Source organism: Sminthopsis crassicaudata, chromosome 2 (assembly GCF_048593235.1).
Source record: "Sminthopsis crassicaudata isolate SCR6 chromosome 2, ASM4859323v1, whole genome shotgun sequence".
NCBI classification, from domain to species: domain Eukaryota; kingdom Metazoa; phylum Chordata; class Mammalia; order Dasyuromorphia; family Dasyuridae; genus Sminthopsis; species Sminthopsis crassicaudata.
In genome coordinates, this window is record NC_133618.1 from 351,079,697 (window position 1) to 351,105,067 (window position 25,371).

General features: G+C 32.1%; 1 protein-coding gene across 7 annotated transcripts in view; it reads right to left on the reverse strand.

Annotated features, from left to right (window-relative positions):
- Positions 1 to 25,371, reverse strand: part of TRIM9 (tripartite motif containing 9) — a 213,264-nt gene that overhangs the window by 98,741 nt on the left and 89,152 nt on the right. For 6 of the 7 annotated variants that reach the window (XM_074290805.1, XM_074290800.1, XM_074290798.1 and 3 more), the window contains exons 2-3: positions 24,067 to 24,162; positions 11,601 to 11,723 (exon numbers count right to left, since the gene is read on the reverse strand). In XM_074290805.1, coding sequence (XP_074146906.1) covers positions 11,601 to 11,723; positions 24,067 to 24,162 — 219 coding nt within the window. The remainder of the gene's footprint in view (positions 1 to 11,600; positions 11,724 to 24,066; positions 24,163 to 25,371) is intronic. The other variant, XM_074290802.1, reaches the window with a different exon arrangement.

The following is a 25,371-nucleotide window of genomic DNA, read 5'->3' on the forward strand; positions in this document are numbered from 1 at the left end:
AAACTCCAGATTCTCTTCAGCCGTGCTTCCAGTCCTTGTGATTTCTATCAGTCCAGCGCTATTTTTGAGGCTGATTTATCTAGTTGGTAGTGAGGGAAGAAAGGAGCTTACAGGATTGCGTGTATCTTCTCCGCCATCTACGACTCTGTTTTTTTTTTTTTTTAATAGCATTTTCCATGTATTTTCTTGTTTATGTATTTTCTGTAAAATATCCAGACACTGTTAAGATATTTCAACAGCCTTTTAGAGAATTAAATATTGGAAAAACTGGATCATAAACTGAAATCAGTGAAGAAAATTGGAATGGAAAACTGAAATCAATGAAGACCTCAAAAAGTCATTTATTCTCCTGTTCTTGTCAATTTAGTCAGACTTTAAGTGCTCATAAGCATTGTGCTAATCACAACAGATACAAAGAAAAGAAAAGCCTGATTTTTTCATCCCTTCAATAAGTTCCTAATCTTTTGGTTAAAGAACCAAAATACCTAAATAATGTATATTAAGTATTAAATGAAAGATGGACCACTAAGGCATATGAAATAGGATTTCACAAAATATATTTTGATATGTAAATCAAGGTTCATTAGTTCACAGGAACATAGAGAACATCCTCTTGCTCTATGTCTCACAAGGAAATTGACTAATATTACAAGAATATTACAAATTGACTAATATTACAAAGTATATTCCAATGGGAGCATACAAGAAGAAAAAATACCTATATGTATGGAAATATTTACAGCAGCTCTTTATAATAGCAGAGAATTAGATTTTGAAAGGATATACATCACTGGGAATGGCTGACAAAGTTATGATATATGATTATCACAAAATACTATTGTGGCATAAGAAATTATGAGGGAGATAGTTTCACAGAAACTTGGGAAGATTTATATGGACTGATGAAGTTAGGAGAACCAGAAGAGTAACTTAGAAGATAAAAATAAATTGTGAAAACAAATTTGAAAGATAAAGGAGATCTGATCATTGTAATTGCCAGCCACAATTTTTGAACACTCTTTATGAATATATTTTATCATCAAAAAAAAAGATAATAGATCAAGAGGACAGATAAATATGTAAATTTTTGGATGCGGTTAATGTAATCACAATATCACAAAAAATATGTTTACTTGACTCTACAAGTTTATGAAAAAAGGTTGTTTTTGTTGTTGTTCTTAGTGGAGGAGATGAGGGAGGCAGATTTTAAAATAAAATAAAAATTAACTTATAAAGGAACATTACAATCAACTTAGAAATCTTGAACTGACACATGTACCCATATTATCTTTAATCATTAGGATGCCTAATTGCTTTCTTTCCAATTTGTTTCAAAATTTTGAAGCAAACAGTTTTATTCTCTCTTCTCAGAAATTATCTGAAATTTTTGCTGAAGATGTCATCTGTCACTCTCTTGTATGTAAATGTAAAAACAGGTCACTTAAAGAGCTTAGGCTTGCAATATATGATTTTAAAATCCCTGACAAATACTTGAGGATTTGTGGGGACCTACTCAATTATAAATGCAACTTCCATAAATAATTTATGGATTTTACTTTGATGCCATTTTGACAACACAGGCCTCTAATCTACAATTGAGATCTCATGGTGACCAAACTACACTCCATAGAAGAAACATACAGATAAAATTTATCATGACAAAATCACTGCCTTGTCATATAGAAAAGGATACAAATTCATGGATATGCTATTTGTCATTAATTTTTGCAGAAGACCAATGACACCATAAGGTGATGTACTGACTCATGCAAGAATTGGATTTAAGTGATGCAGAGTTACACAAAGCCATCAACCTCACTCTCTCTCCCTGAGTCATCAAAGTCCAATGGCAACACAAAAATCAAAATGATTGGTGATGGCCAGAATGCAGTGGATGACCTTGATGCCTTCAATGTTTGACCAAGGTTTAAGCACTCCACAGTGCCTGCTTCAGGTGCTTTTGTAGCTATGAAACACATTATTCTTATCTATTCATTCTGTCTGGAGAAGTCTACCTTGGGGTAAACTCCCCCCACTAAGTTCCCTCTGTGTTGTTAGCCCATGTGCTGAGATGTTTCCCCTGGCATAGGCACTGTACATGCTATAGCTTTTTGGAACCATGTAAGAGAGTTAAATGACAGGTAGACAACCAAGGTGGATGAGTAGCCCTTAAAAGGTTCAATAAGCCAGCATACCAAAGGGGCTGAATTCCTTAAAAACCTCACACACCCAATGGAAATAGCTGTATTTTGAAAAACTGGAGGTTTACACTGGAGGAAGAAGTCTTAAGAAGTAGCAGTGAGGAGGAAGAGCCAGGATGGTGGAGAAGAGACACATCTTTATCTGAGCTTTCCCTTATGTCCCTCAGATTAACACCAAATCAAGTCTCTGAATTGGTTTTGGGGTGACAGAATCCACAAATCCACAAATATTTGAAGTCTATTTTGGAAGAAGTTCAGAAAAGGTCTGTTTCAATTAGACATGGAAAGAGGGCCCAAGTGCAGGCATAGTGCAGAGACCCAGGGTGGTGTGGGGTGCCACACCGAGGAATATAAATAGAAGAATCTACAGCAGTATTGGCTAGTCTGTCCTGGTTGCAAAACAGTAGATCAGCAGATTAGCTGTAAGACATCCAACATAAATACAAAAGGCAAATACTGAGCACCTAGATTTGAGAATAATGTGGGACCTAGCCATGCCCACCAGCACCTGAAGTTAGTCAGCACCAACCCAGTACAGCCACTGTTGCCTGTAAAGGAAGCTTGGACAATCTCCCCTTTTCTCTAAAAGCAGTCATCAACCTTTTAAAAAATGAGCAGAAAAGCAAGCAGAATTCTGACCATAGATAGTTTTTAATGGAGAAAGAGAAGAACAGATTTCAAATCCTGAGGACACAAAAAGCAGATTATCTTAAAATGAAGGCCAAAGTGTGATATGAATTGGTCCTCATATCACAAGGTTCTTTTGGAAGAATTCAAATAGGATCTTAAAACAGAATTAGAAGAAAAATGGGGAAAGTAAATGAGAATTTTGCAAGAGAGTTTGGAAAAGGAAACAGAAATTATCTGAAGAAAACTCTTTAAAATAGATTTAGTGAAATGGAAAAAGCATATAACCCCTTGCAAAATAGATTTGACAAAATGGAAAAAGAAAACAAATTCTGGAAAGAAGAATTTTTGAAGTGGAAAAAATACATTGAACAAAACAACTCATTTAAAAATATCAGTTGGCCAAATACAAAAGGAGCTTAAAAAGGTAATTCAAGAAAATAATTCACTAAAACTTAGAACTGAACAAATACAATACTCAAGAATCAATCAACAAAAACAAAAAAATGAAAAAATGGAAGAAAATGGAAGATATATCATTGGAAAAATAACTGATCTGGAAAATAGGATTGTTTGACTTCTTGAAAACCATGATGAAAAAAAAGAACTTCAATGTAATCTTTCAGGAAATCCTTTTTTTTTTTTTTTTAATTTAGAATTTTTTTCCCACAGTATATATGCATGAGTAATTTTTTTATAATATTATCCCTTGTATTCATTTTTCCAAATTATCCCTCCCTCCCTCCACTCCCTCCCCCCGACGATAGGCAATCCCATACATTTTACATGTGTTACAATATAACCTAGATACAATATATGTGTGTAGATACCATTTTCTTGTTGCACATTAAGTATTAGATTGCAAAAGTATAAGTAACCTGGGTAGATAGACAGTAGTGCTAACAATTTACATTCACTTCCCAGTGTTCCTTCTCTGGGTGTAGTTGTTTCTGTCCATCATTGATCAACTGGAAGTGAGTTGGATCTTCTTTATGTTGAAGATATCCACTTCCATCAGAATACATCTTCATACAGCATTGAAATGTACAGCGATCTTCTGGTTCTATTCATTTCACTCAGCATCAGTTGATGTAAGTAAGTCTCTCCAAGCCTCTCTGTATTCCTCCTCCTGGTCATTTCTTACAGAGCAATAATATTCCATAACCTTCATATACCATAATTTACCCAACCATTCTCCAATTGATGGACATCCATTCATCTTCCAGTTTCTAGCTACAACAAAAAGAGCTGCCACAAACATTTTGGCACATACAGGTCCCTTTCCACTCTTTAGTATTTCTTTGGGATATAAGCCCAATGACAGCAATGCTGGATCAAAGGGTATGCACAGTTTAATAACTTTTGGGGCATAGTTCCAAATTGCTCTCCAGAATGGCTGGATTCTTTCACAACTCCACCAACAATGTATCAGTGTCCCAGTTTTCCCACATCCCCTCCAACATTCATCATTATTTGTTCCTGTCATCTTAGCCAATCTAAGAGGTGTGTAGTGGTATCTCAGAGTTGTCTTAATTTGCATTTCTCTGATCAGTAGTGATTTGGAACACTCTTTCATATGAGTGGAAATAGTTTCAATTTCATCATCTGAGAATTGTCTGTTCATAACCTTTGACCATTTATCAATTGGAGAATGGTTTGATTTCTTATAAATTAGGGTCAGTTCTCTATATATTTTGGAAATGAGATCTTTGTCATAACCTTTAACTGTAAAAATATTTTCCCAATTTGTTACTTCCCTTCTAATTTTGTTTGCATTAGTATTGTTTGTACAGAAACTTTTTAGTTTGATGTAATCAAAATCTTCTATTTTGTGATCAGTAATGATCTCTAGTTCTCCTCTGGTCATAAATTCCTTCCTCCTCCACAGGTCTGAGAGGTAGACTATTTTCTGTTCCTCTAATCTATTTATGATCTCATTCTTTATGCCTAAATCATGGACCCATTTTGATCTTCTCTTGGTATATGGTGTTAAGTGTGGATCCATATCAATTTCTGTCATACTAATTTCCAGTTTTCCCAACAATTTTTTCCAAATAATGAATTTTTATCCCTAATGTTGGTATCTTTGGGTTTGTCAAAGATTAGATTGCTATAGATGTACCCTTTTTTGTCCTTTGTATCTAATCTGTTCCACTGATCTACCGGTCTATTTCTTAGACAATACCAAATGGTTTTGGTGCCTGCTGCTATATAATATAGCTTTAGATTAGGTACCCTTAGACCACCTTCCTCTGACTTTTTTTTTCATTAGTTCCCTTGCAATTCTCGACCTTTTATTCTTCCTCAGGAAATCCTTTTCAAGGAAAACTGCCTTGATGTCCTAGAACCAAAAGATAAAATAGTCATTGAAAAAATTCACTGATCATCTCCTGAAGAAGACCCCAAAATGAAATATTGTAGCTAAATTTCAGAATTATCAGATCAAGGAAAAAATATTTCAAGAAGCCAGAAAGAAACAATTCAAATATTGAGGAGCCACAATCAGGATTACCCAGGACCTAACAGCTTCCACTTTAAAGGATCTAATGGTTTAGAGATCTAATATTCTATCTGATATTCCACATGGCAAATGAACTTGGATTGCAGTCAAGAATCAACTATCCAAAATAGTCAAAGGATATGAACAGACAATTTTCAGATGATGAAATTGAGACTATTTCCACTCATATGAAAGGGTGTTCCAAATCACTGTTGATCAGAGAAATGCAAATTAAGACAACTCTGAGGTACCACTACACCTGTCAGTTTGGGTAAGATGACAGGACCAAATAATGATTAATATTGGAAGGGATGTGGGAAAACTGGGACACTGATGCATTGTTGGTGGAGTTGTGAAAGAATCCAACCATTCTGGAGAGCAATCTGGAATTTTGCCCCAAAAGTTATCAAACTGTGATCCTTTTGATCATTTGATCCAGCAGTGCTACTACTGGGCTTATATCCCAAAGAAGGGAAAGGGACCTGTATGTGCCAAAATGTTTGTGGCAGTCCTTTTTGTAGTGGCTAGAAACTGGAAGATGAATGGATGTCCATCAATTGGAGAATGGTTGGGTAAATTATGGTATATGAATGTTATGGAATATTATTGTTCTGTAAGAAATGACCAGCAGGATGAATACAGAGAGGCTTGGAGAGACTTACTTACATCAACTGATGCTGAGTGAAATGAGCAGAACTAGGAGATAAACTTCAACAACAATACTATATGAGGATGTATTCTGATGGAAGTGGATATCTTCACCATAGAGAAGAGCTAATCCAATCCCAATTGATCAATGATGGAAAGAATCAGCTACACCCAGAAAAGAAACACTGGGAAATTAGTGTACTGTTAGCATTTTTTGTTTTTCTCCCCAGGTTATTTTTACCTTCCGAATTCAATTCTTCCTTTGCAACAACAAAATTTGGTTCTGCATATATATATTGTACCTAGGATATACTATAATATATTTAATATGTATGGGAATGCCTGCCATCTAGGGGAGGGGGTGGAGGGAAGGAGGGGAAAATTCGGAACAGAAGGGAGTGCAAGGGATAATGTTGTAAAAAATTGCCTATGCATATGTACTGTCAAAAATCTTATAATTATAAAATTAATAAATACATTTTTAAAAAAAGAATGAACTATCCAGAAAAAACTGAGCATTACGTTTCAGGGAAGAAGATGGCTTTGAACGATACAGGTGAATTTCATTTATTTCTGATGAAAAGACCAGAGCTAAACAAAAAATTTATCTCCAGCTAGAGAACTCAAGAGAAGCATAAAAAGGTCAAAAGGAAAGAACTCTTGAGAACTCTATTTTTGTTATGTGTATACTTAGAGAGTGCAGGTATAATTTGATTTTATTGTGATAATATAAAAAACAAATGAAAGGTGGAAAGGGATTGTACTGGGGAAAAAAAGAGGAAAATGTAGATAAAATGAAGGAAATTACTCATGAAGAGGCAAAGAAGACCCATTATAATTGAGGGAAAGGAGGGGGAAATGAACATTGTTTGGATCTTATTCTCATCAGATTTGGCTCAAAGAGAGTATCAGAAATATTTGTCTTCACAGAGAAACTTGTGCCATCCTTCAAGTAAATGGGAGAGAAAAGGGGAAAAGAAAGTGGAAGGCTAATAGAAGGGAAAACCTAAGTATCAGGGAAAGGGGGAGGGATTGGAAAGAGGGAGGGCTGTTTGAGGGAAGTGGTAGGCAGATGCAAATTACTGGGGAAGAGGGAAAGAGGGAGAAGAATAGAAAAGTATAACTTTGGGTAAATAAGATGATGGGAAATACAGAATTAGTAATTTTAAGTGTGAATGTGATTGGGATGAACTCTCCCATAAAATGGAAGCAGATAGCAGAGTGAATTTAAAAGCCCAAATCCTACTATATATTGTTTACAAGAAACACATTTAAAGTATACTGATACATACAGAGTTAAGGTAAAAGACTGAAGCAAAATCTATTATACTTCAGGTGAAGCAAAAAAAAGAAAAGAAAAAAGCAGGGTAGCAATCCTGATATCAGATCAAGCAAAAGGAAAAACAGATCTAATCAAAAGTGTTAAGGAAAGAACTATATCTTGCTAAAGCATACCATAGATAATGAAACAATGTCAATACTAAACATATATGGAGCAAATAGTATAGCATCCAAATTCCTAGAGAAGTTAAGAGAACTACAAAAAGAATTAGAAAGCAAAACTATACTATGAGGGGAATCTCAACCTCTCTCAGAACTGGATAAATCAAACCAAAAAATAAATAGGAAAGTAGTTAAGAAGGTAAATAGAATTTTAGAAAAGTTAGGTATGATAGAACTTTGGAGAAAATGGAATGAAGACAGAAAGGAGTATACTTTTTTTTTTGGCGGTTCATGGAATCTATTCAAAAATTGACCATATATTAGCAAACAAAACCCTCAAAATCAAATGTAGAAAGGCAGAAATTGTAAATGCATCTTTTTCAGATCATGATGCAATGAGTCACATGTAATAAAGAGCTGGGGAAAACTAGACCAAAAATTAATTAGAAACTTGATAATCTAACCTTAAAGTATAAGTGGGTGAAACAACAAATCCTAAATACAATTGATAATTTCATCCAAGAAAATGATAATAATGAGACAGCATAGCAAAATTTGTAGATTGAAGCTATAGCAGTTCTTAGGGGAAGTTTTATATCTCTAGAGCTTACTTGCATAAAATTAAGAGAAGATCAATGAATTGGATATGCAACTAAAAAAGGTAGGGAAAAAAAAAAAAACAAATAAAACTCCCCACGTAAATTCCAAATTTGAAATTCTGAAAATAAAAGGGGAGATAATTTAATGAATAAATAAAAAACCCTAAAATAGATAAGCTTTTATTTAATTTGATCAGAAAAAGGAAATAAGGAAATCAAATTGTTAGTATTAAAAATGAAAAGGAATAATTTCCATCAACAAAGAGAAAATTGGAAATAATAATTAGGACCTATTTTGTCCAACTAAATATGACAAAAATATATAGATTGCCAAGATTAAGAGACACACATTACTCAAATTGTCCTATTTTAGAAAAAAAGAAATTGAACAAGCTATTAATCAACTCTCTAAGAAAAAATCTCCAAGATCAGATGGATTTACATGTGAATTCTAGCAAACATTTAAAGAACAATTTATTCCAAAACTATATAAACTATTTGAAAAAATAAGGAATGAAGGACTCCAACCAAATTCCTTTTATGAACCAGACATGGCACTGATAGCTAAACCATATAGGACAAAAACAGAGAAAGAAAATTATAGACCAATCTCTCTAATGAATATTGATGCAAAAATCTTAAATAAAATATTAGCAAAGAGATTACAGAAAATCATCCCCAAGATAATACACCACAACCAAGTAGGATTTATACCAGGAATGAAGGGCTGGTTCAATATTAGGAAAACTATTAGCACATTCACTATATCAATAACCAAACTAACAAAAATCATATGATTATCTTAATAGATGCAGAAAAAAAATTGACATAATCCAATACCCATTCCTATTAAAACACTAGAGAATATAGAAATAAATTGAGTTTTCCTTAAAATGATCAATAGCATTTATTCAAAGCCATCAGCAAGTATCATATGTAATGGGGATAAATTAGAACCATTCTCAATAAGATCAGGGCTGAAACAAGGTTGCCTAAGATCATCATTACTATTCAATATTGTATAAGAAATGTAAGGTTTGGCAATGAGAAGAAAAAGAGATTACAGGAGTTAGATTAGGTAAGGAGGAAACCAAATTATTGCTCATTGCAGATGACATGATGGCATACTTAGAGAATGCTAGAGAATCAAATAAAAAACTATTAGAAACAATCCACAACTTTAGCAAAGTTGCAGGATATGAAATAAATGCACATAAACTATCAGCATTTCTATATATTACCAACAAATTCCAGCAACAGGAGATATCAAGAGAAATTCTATTTAAAATAACTGTAGATAACATAAAATATTTGGGCATCTACCTGCCAAGACAAAGTCAGGAACTATATAAACACAATTACAAAACACTTTCCACACAAATAAATTCAGATCTAATCTCTTGGGGAAATAGCAAGTACTCATATATAGGACAAACTAATATAATAAAGATGACGGTATTACCCAAATTAATCTATTTATTCATTGTCATACTTCCAGGAAATTACTTCACTAGAAAATAATAACAAAATTCATCTGGAAGAACAAAAGGTCAAGTATTTCAAGGAAATTAATTAAACAAAATGCAAATAAAGGTGGATTAGCTGTACCAGACCTAAAACTATATTATAAAGCAATGGGTCATCAAAACCATACTGGCTAAGAAATAGAGTAGTTGATCAGTGAGATAGGTCAGATTTACAGGACAAAATAGTCAATGTGTATAGTAATCTAGTATTTGACAAACCCAAATACTCAAGCTTTTGGGAGAGAACTCACTATTTGATAAAAGTTGCTGTGAAAATTTGAAGTTAGTATGGCAGAAACTAGGCATTTACTCACATATAACACTCTATACCAGGATAAGATTGAAATGGATTCATGATTTAGACATAAAGAATGATATTATAAGTAAATTAGAAGAACAAAGAATAGTGTTCCTCTCAGATTTGTGGAGAAGGAAGGAATTTGTGGACAAAAACAAACTTGAGCATATTATTAAATGAAAAATGGATAATTTTGATTATATAAATTAAAAATTTTTGTACAAACAAAACCAATGCAGGCAATAGCTGAAGAGAAACAATAAACATGAAAAAAATTTTTTCTCAGAATCAGAAATTCTGATATAGTCCTCATTTCTAAAATATTTAGAGAATTGACTCAAAATTTATAAGAATTCAAGCCATTCTCCAATTGATAAATGGTTAAAGACTATGAACAAGAAATTTTCAGATGAAAAAATTAAAACCATTTCTAGTCATATGAAAAGATATTCTAAATCATTATTGATCAGAGAAATGCAAAATGAGACAACTCTGAGGTATCGCTATACGTCTCTCAGATTGGTTAAGATGACAGGAAAATATAATTACAAATATTGAAGGAGATGTGGGAAAACTGGGACACAAATACATTGTTGGTGGAGTTTTGAACTGATTCTACCTTTCTGGAGAGCAATTTGGAACTACATCAAAGTGTGCATACCCTTTGATCCAGGAGTGTTTGTACTGGGCTTGTGTCCTATAGAGATCATAAAGAAGAGAAAAAGACCTATATGTGCAAAAATGTTTGTGGCCATTCTTTTTATTGTGGCAAGAAACTGGAAACTGAGAGGATGCTCATCAGTTGGAGAATAGATGAAGAAGTTTTAGTATATGAATGTAATGGGATATTATTGTACTATAAGAAATGATTGCCAGTTTGATTTTAGAGAAGCCTGGAGAGACTTACATGAACTGATGCTAAGTGACACGAAGAGAACCAGGAGACAATTAAACAAAGCAACAGCAAGATTATATGATAATCAATTCTGATGGGCATGGCTCTTGTCAACATTGAGATAATACAGAGCAGTTCCAATGGTCTTGTGATGAAGAAAGCTATCCAAGAGGACTATAGGAACTGAATGTGGACCACAATATAGTATTTTCCCTATTTTTTGTTATTGTTTGCTTGCATTTGGTGTTCTTTCTCATTTTTTTCCCTTTTTCATCTGATTTACTTATGCAACCTGATATTTTTGGAAATATGTTTAGACATATTTAGACACATGTTTAACTTGCTAACTGGGAAAGGAGGTGTGTAGAAGGGAGAAAAAAATTAGAACACAATGTTTTGTAGGGGTAAATGTCAAAAATTATCCATATATATTGAAAATAAAAGGCTATAATTTAAAAAAAAGTGGCAGTGAAAAAATTTGGAATTTTATTCTTGCTTTGGATGCATTTAAGCTCATAAAGGAAATTGCTTTTATTTTTCTGTCTCTATTATTAATTCTACTGTGTAATAAACACACAAGGCAAAATCATTAGCTATTCAATTACAGATATTTATGGCAAGTATTCAACTTTTCTTGAAAGCAAAAAATTCTGTTCATTTTTCTTTTTGCCCACTATGAATATAAATCACTAATATGCTTATTTCCTTTGATTCCTTATTTCTGGAAACCAAAGGGTACCATGAATTCTTTTATGAGAGAAGAGGTCAGTTACAGTGACAAAATAATGATAAAATCTCATCAGTTGAATCTGAGATCCAACTTATTTTCTTTCTTTTTTTCCTTCTCATATCTCAGAACTCACCTTTAACTTATATTCATGTTCCTTGTTGACTCTGGAAAGCAGCTGAGCTTTTCTTCTGTTGAGAGCATCAATGAGAGCATCACATTGGGCCACCAGGCAAGCTTCAAATTCAACACTATTCTCCTATACAGAAAACAACATATGTATAACATATATGAGATTCCAAGATCTCATCCATACTCTGAGGAAATTAATAGAAATGAAACTCAATGGTCCCTATACCCTGTCTACATTCTTATTGAAATGAATGAAAGGGTATTTATAAATATGATTTAGTTAGGTATACATATGTATAAATGCTTATATATGTAGATATACTCACATACACTTATAGAATACACATACCCACACAATATCTCTCCTTCCCTCCCTCTCTTCTTATCCTCTCTCTCTCTCTCTCTCTCTCTCTGCCCCCCAAAGGATATTTTCTTTTGTTTAAGATTTTTTTCCAGCAAGGATAAAAAACAAAACTTTCCCTAAAGTTAATTTATTGAATTCAAATAACTAATTAACACTAATATCACTAACAAAATGCTAGCATGTATATTTGGAGGTTAAAAATGGAAATATATCCTACAGAGGAAACTAGTTTACCCAATTAGAAAATATCAGCAAGGGTAAATGTTCATTTCAATTTTTTTCCTCACTATGAATTAATACCCTAGGTTGTAATTCACAACGCAGATACTAATTTGAAAACAAATAGAATTTTTTAGGGGGTGGATTAGGTGGTAAATTTGTATCTTTTGACAAATGTAGGGAAAATTAGATAGGTTTTACAGACTAGAAAAGAAAGGAACAAGAATAATAGTTAACACAATTCTCTAAGATTTAAAAAAAAAAAATATATATATATATATATATATATATATATTTTTTTTTTTCCTATTTGGGACTTAAAAATGCCTTTTGAAGTAGATGCTATGGGTGTTATTATCCCCATTTTACAGATAAGGAAATCCAGTCTCAGAGGAATTTTAATGACTTGTTCAAAGTGTAAAGGTGGGATTAAATGTAAATCTTGACTTTCAGTCCAAGATTTCATCCACCTAATGAAAAAAAGTGTTATCATTAGATTAAGGGAAATAAAGAAGAAAGAAACAATAACCAAACTTCAAGCTTACTTATTGTAGATATCTGGCATAGTAGAAATGGCAATTCTATTGATATTAGAACTTATCTCAAAGTCAGGAATGCTTATGTTCAAATCTTACCTTTAATACATATTGGTCAAGAGATACTAGGCAACTTAACCTCTCAGTGCTCTAAGCAATTCTCCAAGTTTAATTTGTAGAGATGTCCAACTTGCAAAGAATTTATTCACCTTAGTAATACCTCAAAAATGAAATTAAGAGTAAAATTTTTGTTTTAGTTCTTATCTATATGATTGACATTTAAATTATTTTATTGGTACCAAATATCAATAGACAGTTAAAATTGTTTAATATAATTAGTATTTTGCACATTGATAATCCCTACTTATACAAAAAGCATAAAGGAAATATGAAAGGGCAATGAGTGACATAAAATTCTAAAACTTGCTTTTTCCATGATGCTTAAATTTTAGATATTTATTTTTATTACAGAGTAAATATTTGTATATACCAGTACACTTTTTTCAATATCTCCCTGACAGAGCAAAAATGTTCTAGATATCTTTTTATGTTTTCTTTTGGATATTTTATTTTTCCAATTGTGTGCAAAAATAATTTTAGTGTTCTTTTAAGAATTAAATTCAAAATTCTCTCCTTTCCTCTCTTGTCTCTTCCCCAAGGGGGCAAGCAATTAAATATAAGTTATATATGTGTGATAATGCAAAAAGTTTTTCCACATTAATCATGGTATGAAAGAAAAGATTTTTAAAAAAGAAACCAAACAAAAATAAAGAATATGAAAAATAGAATTCTGTGATCTACATTCTGATTCTGTTAAGTCTTTCTTTGGAGATGGATAGCAATTTTTAATTAGAACTCCTGTGCAATTGTCTTGGATCATTGTATTGCTGGAAATAACTAAGTCATTCAGATTTGATTGTGGCATAATGTTACAATTATTGTATAAAATGTTCTTCTAGTTCTGATTGTATCACTCTGAATCAGTTCATGTAAGTCTTTTCAGGTTTTTCTGAAACCAAACCATTCATCATTTCTTACAGAACATGGTATTCCATTATAACCGTATAACACAACTTGTTCAGCCATTTCCCAAATGATGAGCATCTTCTTAATTTCCACTTATTTGTTGCTACAAAAAAGCTGCTATATATATTTTTTTGTAAAATAGGTCACTTTTATTTTCTTTTTGAAATCTCTTTGGAACATAGACCTAGTAGTAGTTTCTATAGCCCATTCCAAATTGTTCTTTAAAGCAATTGGATCAGTTCACAACTCCACCAACAGAGTTTTACTCCTTTAATTTCCCCCCATCCACTCCAACATTTACCATTTTCCTTTTCTGCCATATTAGCCAATCTTACAGGTGTAAGATAATACTTCAGAACTGTTTAATTTACATTTTTAGTTAATAATATAGAGAGTATTTTCGTGTGACTATACATGGTTGTTTATATCTTTTGACCATTTATCATTTGGGGAATGACTTTATTCTTATTAATTTGACTCAGTTCTCTATTTGAAAATTGAAGACTTTATCATAAATACTTGATGTGAAGATTGTTTTCCAACTTTCTGCTTTCCTTCTAAAATTTTGATTGCATTGATTTTGTTTTTGCAAAACTTTTAAAATTTAACATACTTAAAATTAGCCACTTACATTTCTCAAAGCCCTCTTTTTCTAATTTAGTCCTAAATTCTTCTCTTATACATGGTCATTTACTACAGTGTATTGGGTGCATAACCCACTGGTCATCACTCTATTTTGGCCAATATGAGATTGTTTTGATGATTACTCTGTAATACAGTGTGAGATCTAATACAGTGAGGCAATCTTCTTTCACATTTTTCTTTAATTAATTCCTTTGATTTTCTTGACATTTTGTTCTTCCAGATGAATTTTGTTATTATTTTTCCTAGTTCTATAAAATAATTTTGGAGTAATTTGATTGGTATGTCAATGAATAAATAAATTAATTTATGTAAAACAGTCATTTTATTATATTGTTATATTTATTACATATACAACAGATACATTATCTAAATAATACATATAAATACATACATATATACATACATATTGTCATCTATCACCTCTATTATATTGGCTCAGCCTACACATGAGCAATTGATATTTTTCCAATAGTTCAGATCAAACTTCATTTATATGAAGTGCTTTGTAACAGTGCTCATAAAGTCCCTAGATTTGTCTTGGTAGGTAGGCTCTCAAGTACTTTATGTTGTCTAAAGATATTTTAAGTGAGATTTCTCTTTCTATCTCCTTCATCTGAATTTTGTCGATTATATAGAGAAATGCTGACAAATATGTGGGTTTGTTTTCTAACTTACAACTTTGCCAATATTTTTAATTATTTTAACTAGTTTTTAAATTGATTTTCTAAGCATGCTATCATATCATCTGCAAAGAGTTAAATTTTTGTTTCCTCATTGCTTATTCTATTTTCTTCAATTTCTCTTTCATGTCTTATTGCTATGGCTAGCATTTCTAATACAATATATAATAGTGATAATGGGCATCTTTGCTTCATTCCAATTTTATTACTGTCATCTAGTTCATCTTCATTACAGACCTTGCTCACTAATGGTTTTGATAGATACTATCTCTCATTTTCAGAAAAATTTAATGTGTTCCTATCCTTTCCAGTGTTTTTTTTTTTTTTTAATAGGAATGAGTATATTTTGTCAAAAGCTTTTTCCTTCATCTATTGAAATAATCTTATGATTTCTATTGGCTTATTATTATTTAGTATTATTAAGTATTTATTATGCTAATAATTTTTTCTAAAAGTTAACAAGGCCTATATATCTGGTAAAATCCCACTTTGTCATTACATCATATAATCCTTGTGATACATTGTTATAATCTCCTTGCTAGTATTTTATTTAAAATTATTGCATCAATATTCATTAGGGAAATTCATCTTTAATTTGATTTCTATCTTTTGGCTTTCCAGGCTTAGAAAATAGCATTATATTTGCATCATTAGAGGAATTTGGTAAGATTCTTTTTTTTTCTATTTTTCAAATAAGTTATATAATATTGACATTAATTGTTCTTTAAATTTTGGTAGAATTCATTTGTGAACCCATGTGATCTTGGGGATTTTAGGGAGCTCTTTGATGGATTGTTCAGTTTCTTTTCTCAGATAGGGTTATTTAGGCAAAAATTTCCCCATTTGTTAATCTTGGAAATTTATATTTTGTAAATATTCAGTCATTTCATATAGATTGTCATATTTACTGTTATATAATTGGGAAATAGCTCCTAATAATTGTTTTAATTTCATCCTCATTGCAGATGAATTCACTCTTTTCAGATCTGGCAATGGCAATTCAGTTTTCTTCTTTCTTTTAAAAATCAAATTAGGCCACAGTTTATCTATTTTATTGTTTTTTCATGCAAGCAGCTCCTAGTTTTATTTATTAGTTCATCTGTTTTGCTTTCAATTTTAGTAATTTCTCCTTTATCTTCATGACTTCCTATTTAATATTTAATTGGGTATTTTTAATTTTTCTTTTTCTAATTTTTGAATTGCATGTCCAATTCATTGATCTGATTTGTCCCATTTTAGTTCACATAAGCATTTAGGGATATAATTTCCCTCTTAACTATTGCTTTAGCTGCATCCCATAAGTTTGTTATGTTGTCTTGTTGTTGTCCTCTAATGAAGTTTTTTATTGTTTTTAGGATTTGTTTTTTTCTTATTCTTCAGTATTAGAATGGTGTTTCTAATTACTTTAAAACTGATTAATTAGCCCTTTATTGAATGTAATTTTTATTGCATCATGACCTGAAACGAATCCATTAAATAAATATTAAATTCTGTTTTTCTACATTTGGTTCTAAAATTTAAAAAATATATATACTAGTTCGTGGTTAATTGTTGTATTGATGACATGTACCACTGAAATAAAGTTATATTGATTTCCATTCCCATTCAGTTTTCTGTTTGGGTCTCTCATGTTTAACTTTTCATAAACTATTCATTTCCTTAAATTTTTTCTTATTTATTTTGTTAAATGTATATAATTCTTAAAGGAGCAAGTTGAGGCCTCCCATTGGTATGATTTTACTATTAAAACTCATTTAGCTTTCCCTTTAAGAATTTGAATGTTTTACTTTTTGGTGTATATATGTTTAATATTGATCAGCATTGATATAACTTTTAGAAAAGCATAGTTTTCCTGCCTAACTCTTGTACATATATATATATATATATATATATATATATATATATATATATATATATATACACACATATATATGTATATGTATATGTATATGTATACATAGATGCATATATATATGTATATATATATGTCTTTTATGCTGTCTGATATCATAATTGCTATTCCTGTTTTTTTCCTACTTTAGTGGAAACATGGTAGATTTTCCTCCAGCTCTTTACCTTTACTCTGTATGTCTCTGCTTCAAGTATGTTTCTTATGAAGAACATATTGCAAGATTTTGGTTTTTAAACCACTTTGCTAGCCATTTCTATTTTATGAGAAAATCATTTCCATTCAGATTCACAGTTCTGATTATTAAATAAAACTATTACTAATTAAACATTATTGCTAACTAATAATTCCATCCTATTTCCATTTCATTTATAATTTTCTGTTTCTCTTGTCATCTTATCCCTACTCACCAGTGTTTTTCTTGTGATAATGACCTCTCCAATCTACCCTCCCTTCTATCAGTCCTTGTTTTTTTAATCTCTTTTTCCCCTATAAGGTTAAACAAATTTCTATACTTAAATGAGTGTATATGCTATTCCATCTTTGAACCAATTCTAATGGAATTAAGTTCAATCATTGTTTACACACCCCAGCTCTTTTACACCTTTTTAAATGAGAAAAGTTATCTTGTTCTATTTCCCTTTCCCCTTGTCTTCTAGTGAAACTCTTTTTCTCTCTCCTTAATTTAATTTAATTTAATTTTTTGTATATTATATCTTCATAATCAACTCACACTTGTGCCCTCCAAGCACACTCTTTCTGACTACTCTAATAAAGAAAAAGTTCTGAGGAATTACAAGCATAATATTTCCAAGTAGAATGTAATATTGAATTTGTTATGATTTCTTTTTCATGTCTACCTTTTTATTCTTCTTGAGTCTTGTGTTTGCATGTTAAATTTTCTATTCAGCTCTAGTTTTTACATTGGGAATGCTTCCCTCAATTTCATCAAATATCCATTCTCTCCCCTTCCCCCCCAAGGATTCTATTCAATTGTGTTGCATAAATAATTCTTGATTATAATCCAAGCCCCTTTGCCTTCTGGGATATCATAATCCATGCCTTCTGATCCTTTAATGTAAAAGCAGCTAAATACTTTGTTTTCTTAACCATTAGCTCCATGACATATGTAAATTGATTCTTTCAGATACTTTATTTTCTTCTTGAAATGGGAGCTGCAGAATTTGGCTATAATATTCTGGGGAGTGTAAAGGACTAGATAGAACTTCTAAATTTAGTTCTCTATAGGGGAGTTTTCATCCTGGGATTTCTTTATTGAGGTAAAATTCTTTCAATTTATATTTGCCTTCTGGTTCTAGGATAGGTTCTAAGACATCTTTCCTTGATCAGTTCTTAAAATATGATGTTTAGCACATTTAGTATTGTTGGTGGAGTTAAGAAGTAGTCAAACCATTCTGGAGAGCATATTGGAATTATATTCAAAGGGCAATCATACTGTACATACCCTTTTATCCAGCAATATTACTACTAGATCTGTATCCCAAAGAAATAATAAAAAGAGAAAAGGACTTACATGGACAAAAATATGTGTAGCAGCATTTATTGTGATAGCAAAAAAATGGGAAATTAAGAAGACTGCCATCAATTGGGGAATAACTGAACAAATTGTGATATATCAATGCAATGGAATATTATTATGCTATAAGAAATTAGGAGTAGGCAGATTCTTGAAAACAAAGTTGGAACAATTTACATGAATTAATGCAAAAGAAAGTGAGCAGAACCAGGAAAACATTGTACCTAATAATAGGAAGATTTGTGATGATCAATTATAGTTCTTCTCAGCAATATGATTCAAGACAATTCCAAAAGACACATAATGGAAAATACTATTCACTTGGAGAACAAGATTAAATGTACATCAAAGGACACTATTTTCACTTTATTTGTCATGATTCTTTTTCCTTTTGTAACTTGCATTATTGTTGTTGTTGTTGTTGTTTTGGCAAACTATCTCTTCATTTACAACATAAATTATATGAAAATAGGTTTGCATATGTAACCTACAACAAATTGTTTGTCATTTTAGGAGGGGATGAAGGACAAGAGAGAAAATTTGGAATGAAAAAAATTTATTAAAATTAATGTTTAAACTGTTTGGACATGTTTACATATATTGTATTTAATTTATATTCTAACATATTTAACATGTATTGGTCAACCTGCTATCTGGGGGAGGAGGAGGGGAAAAATTAAAACAAAAGGTTTGGCAATTATCAATGTTGTAAAATTACCCGTGCACATATCTGGTAAATAAAAACTATTAACATATTAAATTAAAAAAAATTAATGTTTAAAATTATCTTTACATGTAATTGGAAAAAACAAAATAGCACTGGGAATGCTACCAAAAAAATGAAGGGGGTAAAAAATGGTACAGTAAACAGGACTTTGCCTAAGCTCTTTCTGGTTTCTCTCAGAATCAATACTAGATGAAGCCTTTGAATGAATTTTGTAGTGACACAACCCACAAATATTTGGAGTGTAACAAATTTATCATAGAAGATATCTTGGAATGATTTCAAGAAAGGTCTGTACCAAGTGGGTGGGTGGGGAAGGACATGGTCCAATGTAGGCACAGTGCAGGAGGCCCAGGGTGGAGAGGCCTGACACTGGAAATGTAATGGGATGCTCTTAGCCAAAATACAGCAGTGTTGGTTACCCTGCCCTGGTTCGAAAGCTAGTGGATCAGCAGACTAGTGGTTAGACCACTAAAGCAATTACAAAAAACAAATAGTAAGCCCCTGAATCCCAGCATAACAGACAAGATTTGGTCAGGTCCATCCAGTACAGTGAGGAAGCCTGAACCCTACTGCCTTAGTGTAGTGAGAAGATCCTTGCCCTGTAGAAGAAACTCGGTACAATCTGTACCCTAAAAGCAATCTTTAGCCTTTGAAATTGAGAAAAAAGGGGGCCATCTAGGTGGTGCAGTGGATAGAGCAGCAACTCTGAAGTCAGGAGGACCTGAGTTCAAATCTGGTCTCAAATACTTAACACTTCCTAGTTTTGTAAGCCTGGGCAAGTCACTTAACCCCAATAGCTTCAACAAAATATATATAAATGATAATAGAGTTGTGAGGATTGAATGAGATAATATTTGTAAAGTGTTCTCAGAAGAATATTGTAATTGAATTCCAGAATTGTTAGATCAAGGAGAAAATACTGTCAGCAACCAGAAAAAAAATTAATTCAACTATCAAGGAACCATAGTCAGGATTATCCAGGCCCTAGCAGCTCTCACTTTAAAAGATAGGAGGGCCTGAAATATACTGGAGAGTATAGGAGGATGGACTATAGCCAAGAATCAACTACCCAGCAAAGCTACACATCATTTTTCAGGAAAAACAAAACAAAACAAAACAAAAAAGCATGGACATTTATTGAAATAGGGGACTTGCAATTATTTTTTGATGAAAAACTAGATCTGAATATAAAATTTGATCTTGAAATACAGAGCTCAAGAGAATCATAAGAAGATGAAGAGGGAAAGGGGAAAAAACTATGTTTTTAAAGGTTAAAATGTTTACATCCCTACATGGGAAAATGATATGTATAACTCTTGAGAACTGTATCTTTAATAGGAGTATACTTAGAGGGTGCAGGTGTAAGGACTTTAATATTATGATAAAAAAAAGAAATTAGAGGTAGGAAAGGGAGTGTACTGGAAGAAGAGTAAAGGGGAGGTAATATGGAGGTAAATTACATCACATGAAGAGGCAAAAAAGACCTATTATGGTTGAAAGAAGGGAATGAGATAAGCATTTTCAAACAATGAACCTTAATCCCATGTAATTTAGCTCAAGATGATATATTTATCTATTTTGTAGAAATATCAGATAGATTTAATTTCTTAGAGTAACCTGTCTCACCCTATAGGGAAGTAAGAGAGGAAAAGGGAAAGGAAAAGGGAAGGCTAATAGAATGGAGGGCAGAAATAGAAGAGGAAAGGTATAAGAAAGGGGGAAGGATAAAGACGGGAGAGCAGACTGAGGGAATTGCTGGTTAGAAGCAAAACAATGGTGAGGAAGGAAAGGGGGAAAGGAGAGAGAAAAGTATAAACTGGGGACAATAAGATGGCAGGAAATACAGAGTAGTAATTACAACTGTGAATGTGAATGATCTCTCCCATAAAATGGAAACAGCAAACTGGATTAAAAGCCATGTTATTTACAAGAAACATACTTGAAATGGAGAAATACATGGAGTAAAGGTAAAAAAGTTGGAGCAGAATCCATTATGTTTCAACTGACATAAAAAGCACGATCTTAGATCAAGCAAAAACAAAAATAAATTGAATTTAAAAAGAGTTTACATCTTGTTAAATTGTACCATAGATAATGAAGTGCTAAGCATGTATGCACCAAGTTGTATAGCATCCAAATTCCTGGAAGAGAAGTTAAGATAGTTGCAAGGAGAAATGGAGAGCAAAACTATACTAGTGAGTGAATCTCAACCTCTTTCCATCAAAACTAGATAAATGAAAACACAAAATAAACAAGAAAGATGTTAAGGAGGTAAACCAAATTTCAGAAAAGTTAAACATGATAGACTATTGGAGAAAATTGAATGTAGACAGAAAGGATTTTTTTTTTATTGGCAGTACATGGAACTTATACAAATATTGACCATATTTTAGGGCATGAAAACATTAAAATCAAATGCAGTAAGGTAGAAATAGTAAATGAATATTTTTCAGAGCATGATGCTTGAATCACTCACAGGAGATGGGATGGGGAAGAGAAAAAAAATTTTGCCTTTCGTTTCAACTTCAGCATCAATGATAAATACATACTTTTGATTGCAAGAACATATCTTTGCAATTAGATATGGAACCACACTTAACACCATATACCAAGATAAGATCAAAATGGGTCCATGATTTAGGCATAAAGAATGAGATAATAAATAGATTAGAGGAACAGAAAATAGTCTACCTCTCAGACCTGTGGAGGAAGAAGGAATTTATGACCAGAGGAGAACTAGAGATCATTATTGATCACAAAATAGAAGATTTTGATTACATCAAACTAAAAAGTTTCTGTACAAACAATATTAATGCAAACAAGATTAGAAGGGAAGTAACAAATTGGGAAAATATTTTTAAAGTTAAAGGTTCTGATAAAGGTCTCATTTCCAAAATATATAGAGAACTGACCCTAATTTATAAGAAATCAAACCATTCTCCAATTGATAAATGGTCAAAGGTTATGAACAGACAATTCTCAGATGATGAAATTGAAACTATATCCACTCATATGAAAAAGTGTTCCAAATCACTACTGATCAGAGAAATGCAAATTAAGACAACTCTGAGATACTACTACACACCTGTCAGATTGGCTAAGATGACAGGAACAAATAATGATGAATGTTGGAGGGGCTGTGGGAAAACTGGGATACTGATACATTGTTGGTGGAGTTGTGAAAGAATCCAGCCATTCTGGAGAGCAATTTGGAGCTATGCCCCAAAAGTTATCAAACTGTGCATACCCTTTGATCCAGCATTGCTGTTATTGGGCTTATATCCCAAAGAAATACTAAAGAGTGGAAAGGGACCTGTATGTGCCAAAATGTTTGTGGCAGCTCTTTTTCTAGTAGCTAGAAACTGGAAGATGAATGGATGTCCATCAATTGGAGAATGGTTGGGTAAATTATGGTATATGAAGGTTATGGAATATTATTGCTCTGTAAGAAATGACCAGCAGGAGGAATACAAAGAGGCTTGGAGAGACTTACATCAACTGATGCTGAGTGAAATGAATAGAACTAGAAGATCTCTGTACACTTCAATGTTGTATGAAGTTGTATTCTGATGGAAGTGGATATCTTCAACATAAAGAAGATCCAACTCACTTCCAGTTGATCAATGATGGACAGAAACAACTACACCCAGAGAAGGAACACTGGGAAGTGAATGTAAATTGTTAGCACTACTGTCTATCTACCCAGGTTACTTATACCTTCGGAATCTAATACTTAATGTGCAACAAGAAAATGGTATTTACACACATATATTGTATCTGGGTTATATTGTAACATATGTAAAATGTATGAGATTGCCTGTCATCGGGGGGAGGGAGTGGAGGGAGGGGGGATAATTTGGAAAAATGAATACAAGGGATAATATTATAAAAAATTACTCATGCATATATACTGTGGAAAAAAATTCTAAATTTAAAAAAAGAACATATCTTTGCCTAGATGAGTATAAGATTGATCTCAAGTCCATTGCTTCCTTTCTGCTTTGGTTTTGTTTCATTGGGAACATCAATCATCTCAGATTGGCTAAGATGACAGGAAAAAATAATGATAAATGTGGGAAAACTGGGACACTAATGCATTTTTAGTAGAGTTGAGAAATGATCTAACCATTCTGGAGAACAATTTAGAACTATATCTAGAGAACCATAAAACTCTGTATACCCTTTGATCCAACAGAGATTATAAAAAAGGGAAAAGGACCCATATGTGCAATAATTTTTGTAGCAACCTTTTGAATGCACAAGAAATGATGAGTTAGGCTGATTTCAAAAAAAGTCTGGAAAGACTTACATGAACTAATGCTGAGTGAAGTGAGCAGAATCAAGAGAATATTGTATACAGCAACAAGAAGATTATATGACTATCAACTGTAATAGACTTAACTCTTAAAAATGAGGTGATTCAAGGGAATTCCAATAGACTTGTGATGGAAAGAGCCATCTGCATCCAGAGAGAAAACTATTGATACTGAATGTGGATTGAAGCATGGAATTTTCATCTTTTTGTTGTTTTTTTATTTGTTTATTTTTTCTTTCTTTCTTTTTTACTTTTCATCTGATTTTTTTCTGGTGCAATATGGCAAATATGCCTATATAGGATTGCTTGCTGTTTAGAAAATGGGGGAAGAAGGGAACAAAATTGTAACACAAGGTTTTGCAAAGGTGAATGTTGAAAAATTTCTTTGCAGGTATTGGAAAAATAAAACACTATTTAAAAATAAAAGTCAGTTACCTTTTTTGGGGGAAAGGCTGCCTGTAGCATGATTACTTATGAACCTTTTGGGAATCATTTTACATATTTAGTCATACCTGGATTTGCTGAACCATATTTCTCAGTTGCACCAGGAATTCTTTTGCTTCTTTAGCTCTGTCTGATAATCCATTCAGAGCCTGGGAGAGCTGGCTCTGCAAAGAAAAAAATACAGCATTTGTAATCATTTAAAATAAATATTAGCAAACTAAATGAAACTCTCTAAATTTGTCCATGAGAATGAAATCATTTAGGTTAAAAGTTTCCTTTCCCACCCAAGAAGCTTGCTCACTTGTAAATATTTTAAAGAGATTATGCTGAGATTCTATTGCAAAGTGTCAAAGTTAGCACAAGCATCTTTGAAATTTCATTCTTATAAGAGAGCCACCAACTAGCCAGATTTATATCCAATGGTCACTTTTAAGATCTAGCATAAAGAAAACAATATTCACAATGAATTCAATGGAAAGAACAACACAAAATAAATGAAAGTGAATATAGCAAAATTCCAAAGGACAAATTTGGGCCCAAAGAAAAGATATGGAAAAGACATTTTCCCTCACTTCTTTACAGAGTTGAGGGTTCCACAAGTGTAGAACACTGCATATGTTTTCAACTTTTTGATGTATTAATTTGTTTGATTTTTTTTCTTTTTAAAATTCTTCATTATATGTGACCAGTCAAAGGAGAAAGTGGAAGTGATATGGGATCTAGAGTTTAGGTTATATAAAAACAAAGTCTATTAATATAATTACTTTTTAAAATCTAGTTATTCTAGTATCATTACAATCCCCTGAAAAGAGAAGTGTGGAATTTTAGAACCAGAAGAAATTTCAGAAACCATTGCAAATTACAAAAGGAATTGCATACTGAATAAGAGATTGTTCAGTCATTGCTAATATCTAATGAAGATAATCACTATTTTCTAAGTCAGCCTATTCTATTTTGGAGTGGGTCTGATTATGAGGTTTTCCTTTATATTTTAAAATAATTCAAGTCTCTTTATATTCTAAAATTCTATATTGAAATTAACTCTTTGCAGCTTCCACCCATCACAATTCTTTAACTACTCAAAATTGCTATCATTTCTTCCAAAGTTTTATCTTTCCAGGCTAAGCATCACTAGTTTCTTCATTGTTATGAATATTCAGTGAATATGTAAAAGGAATGAATTCAAGACTCTTCAATATCTGAACTTAAGAAAAAACTTTAGACATAATCTGATCAGGACAGAGAACAAAAGTATTATAACCATTTTATTCCTGGAAATTCTTTTCTTGCTGATTATAGATATCTACTAATTTATATTTAGCTTGTTGTATACTTAAGCCCCCAGATTTCTTCCAGAAAATTTGTCTAACCAA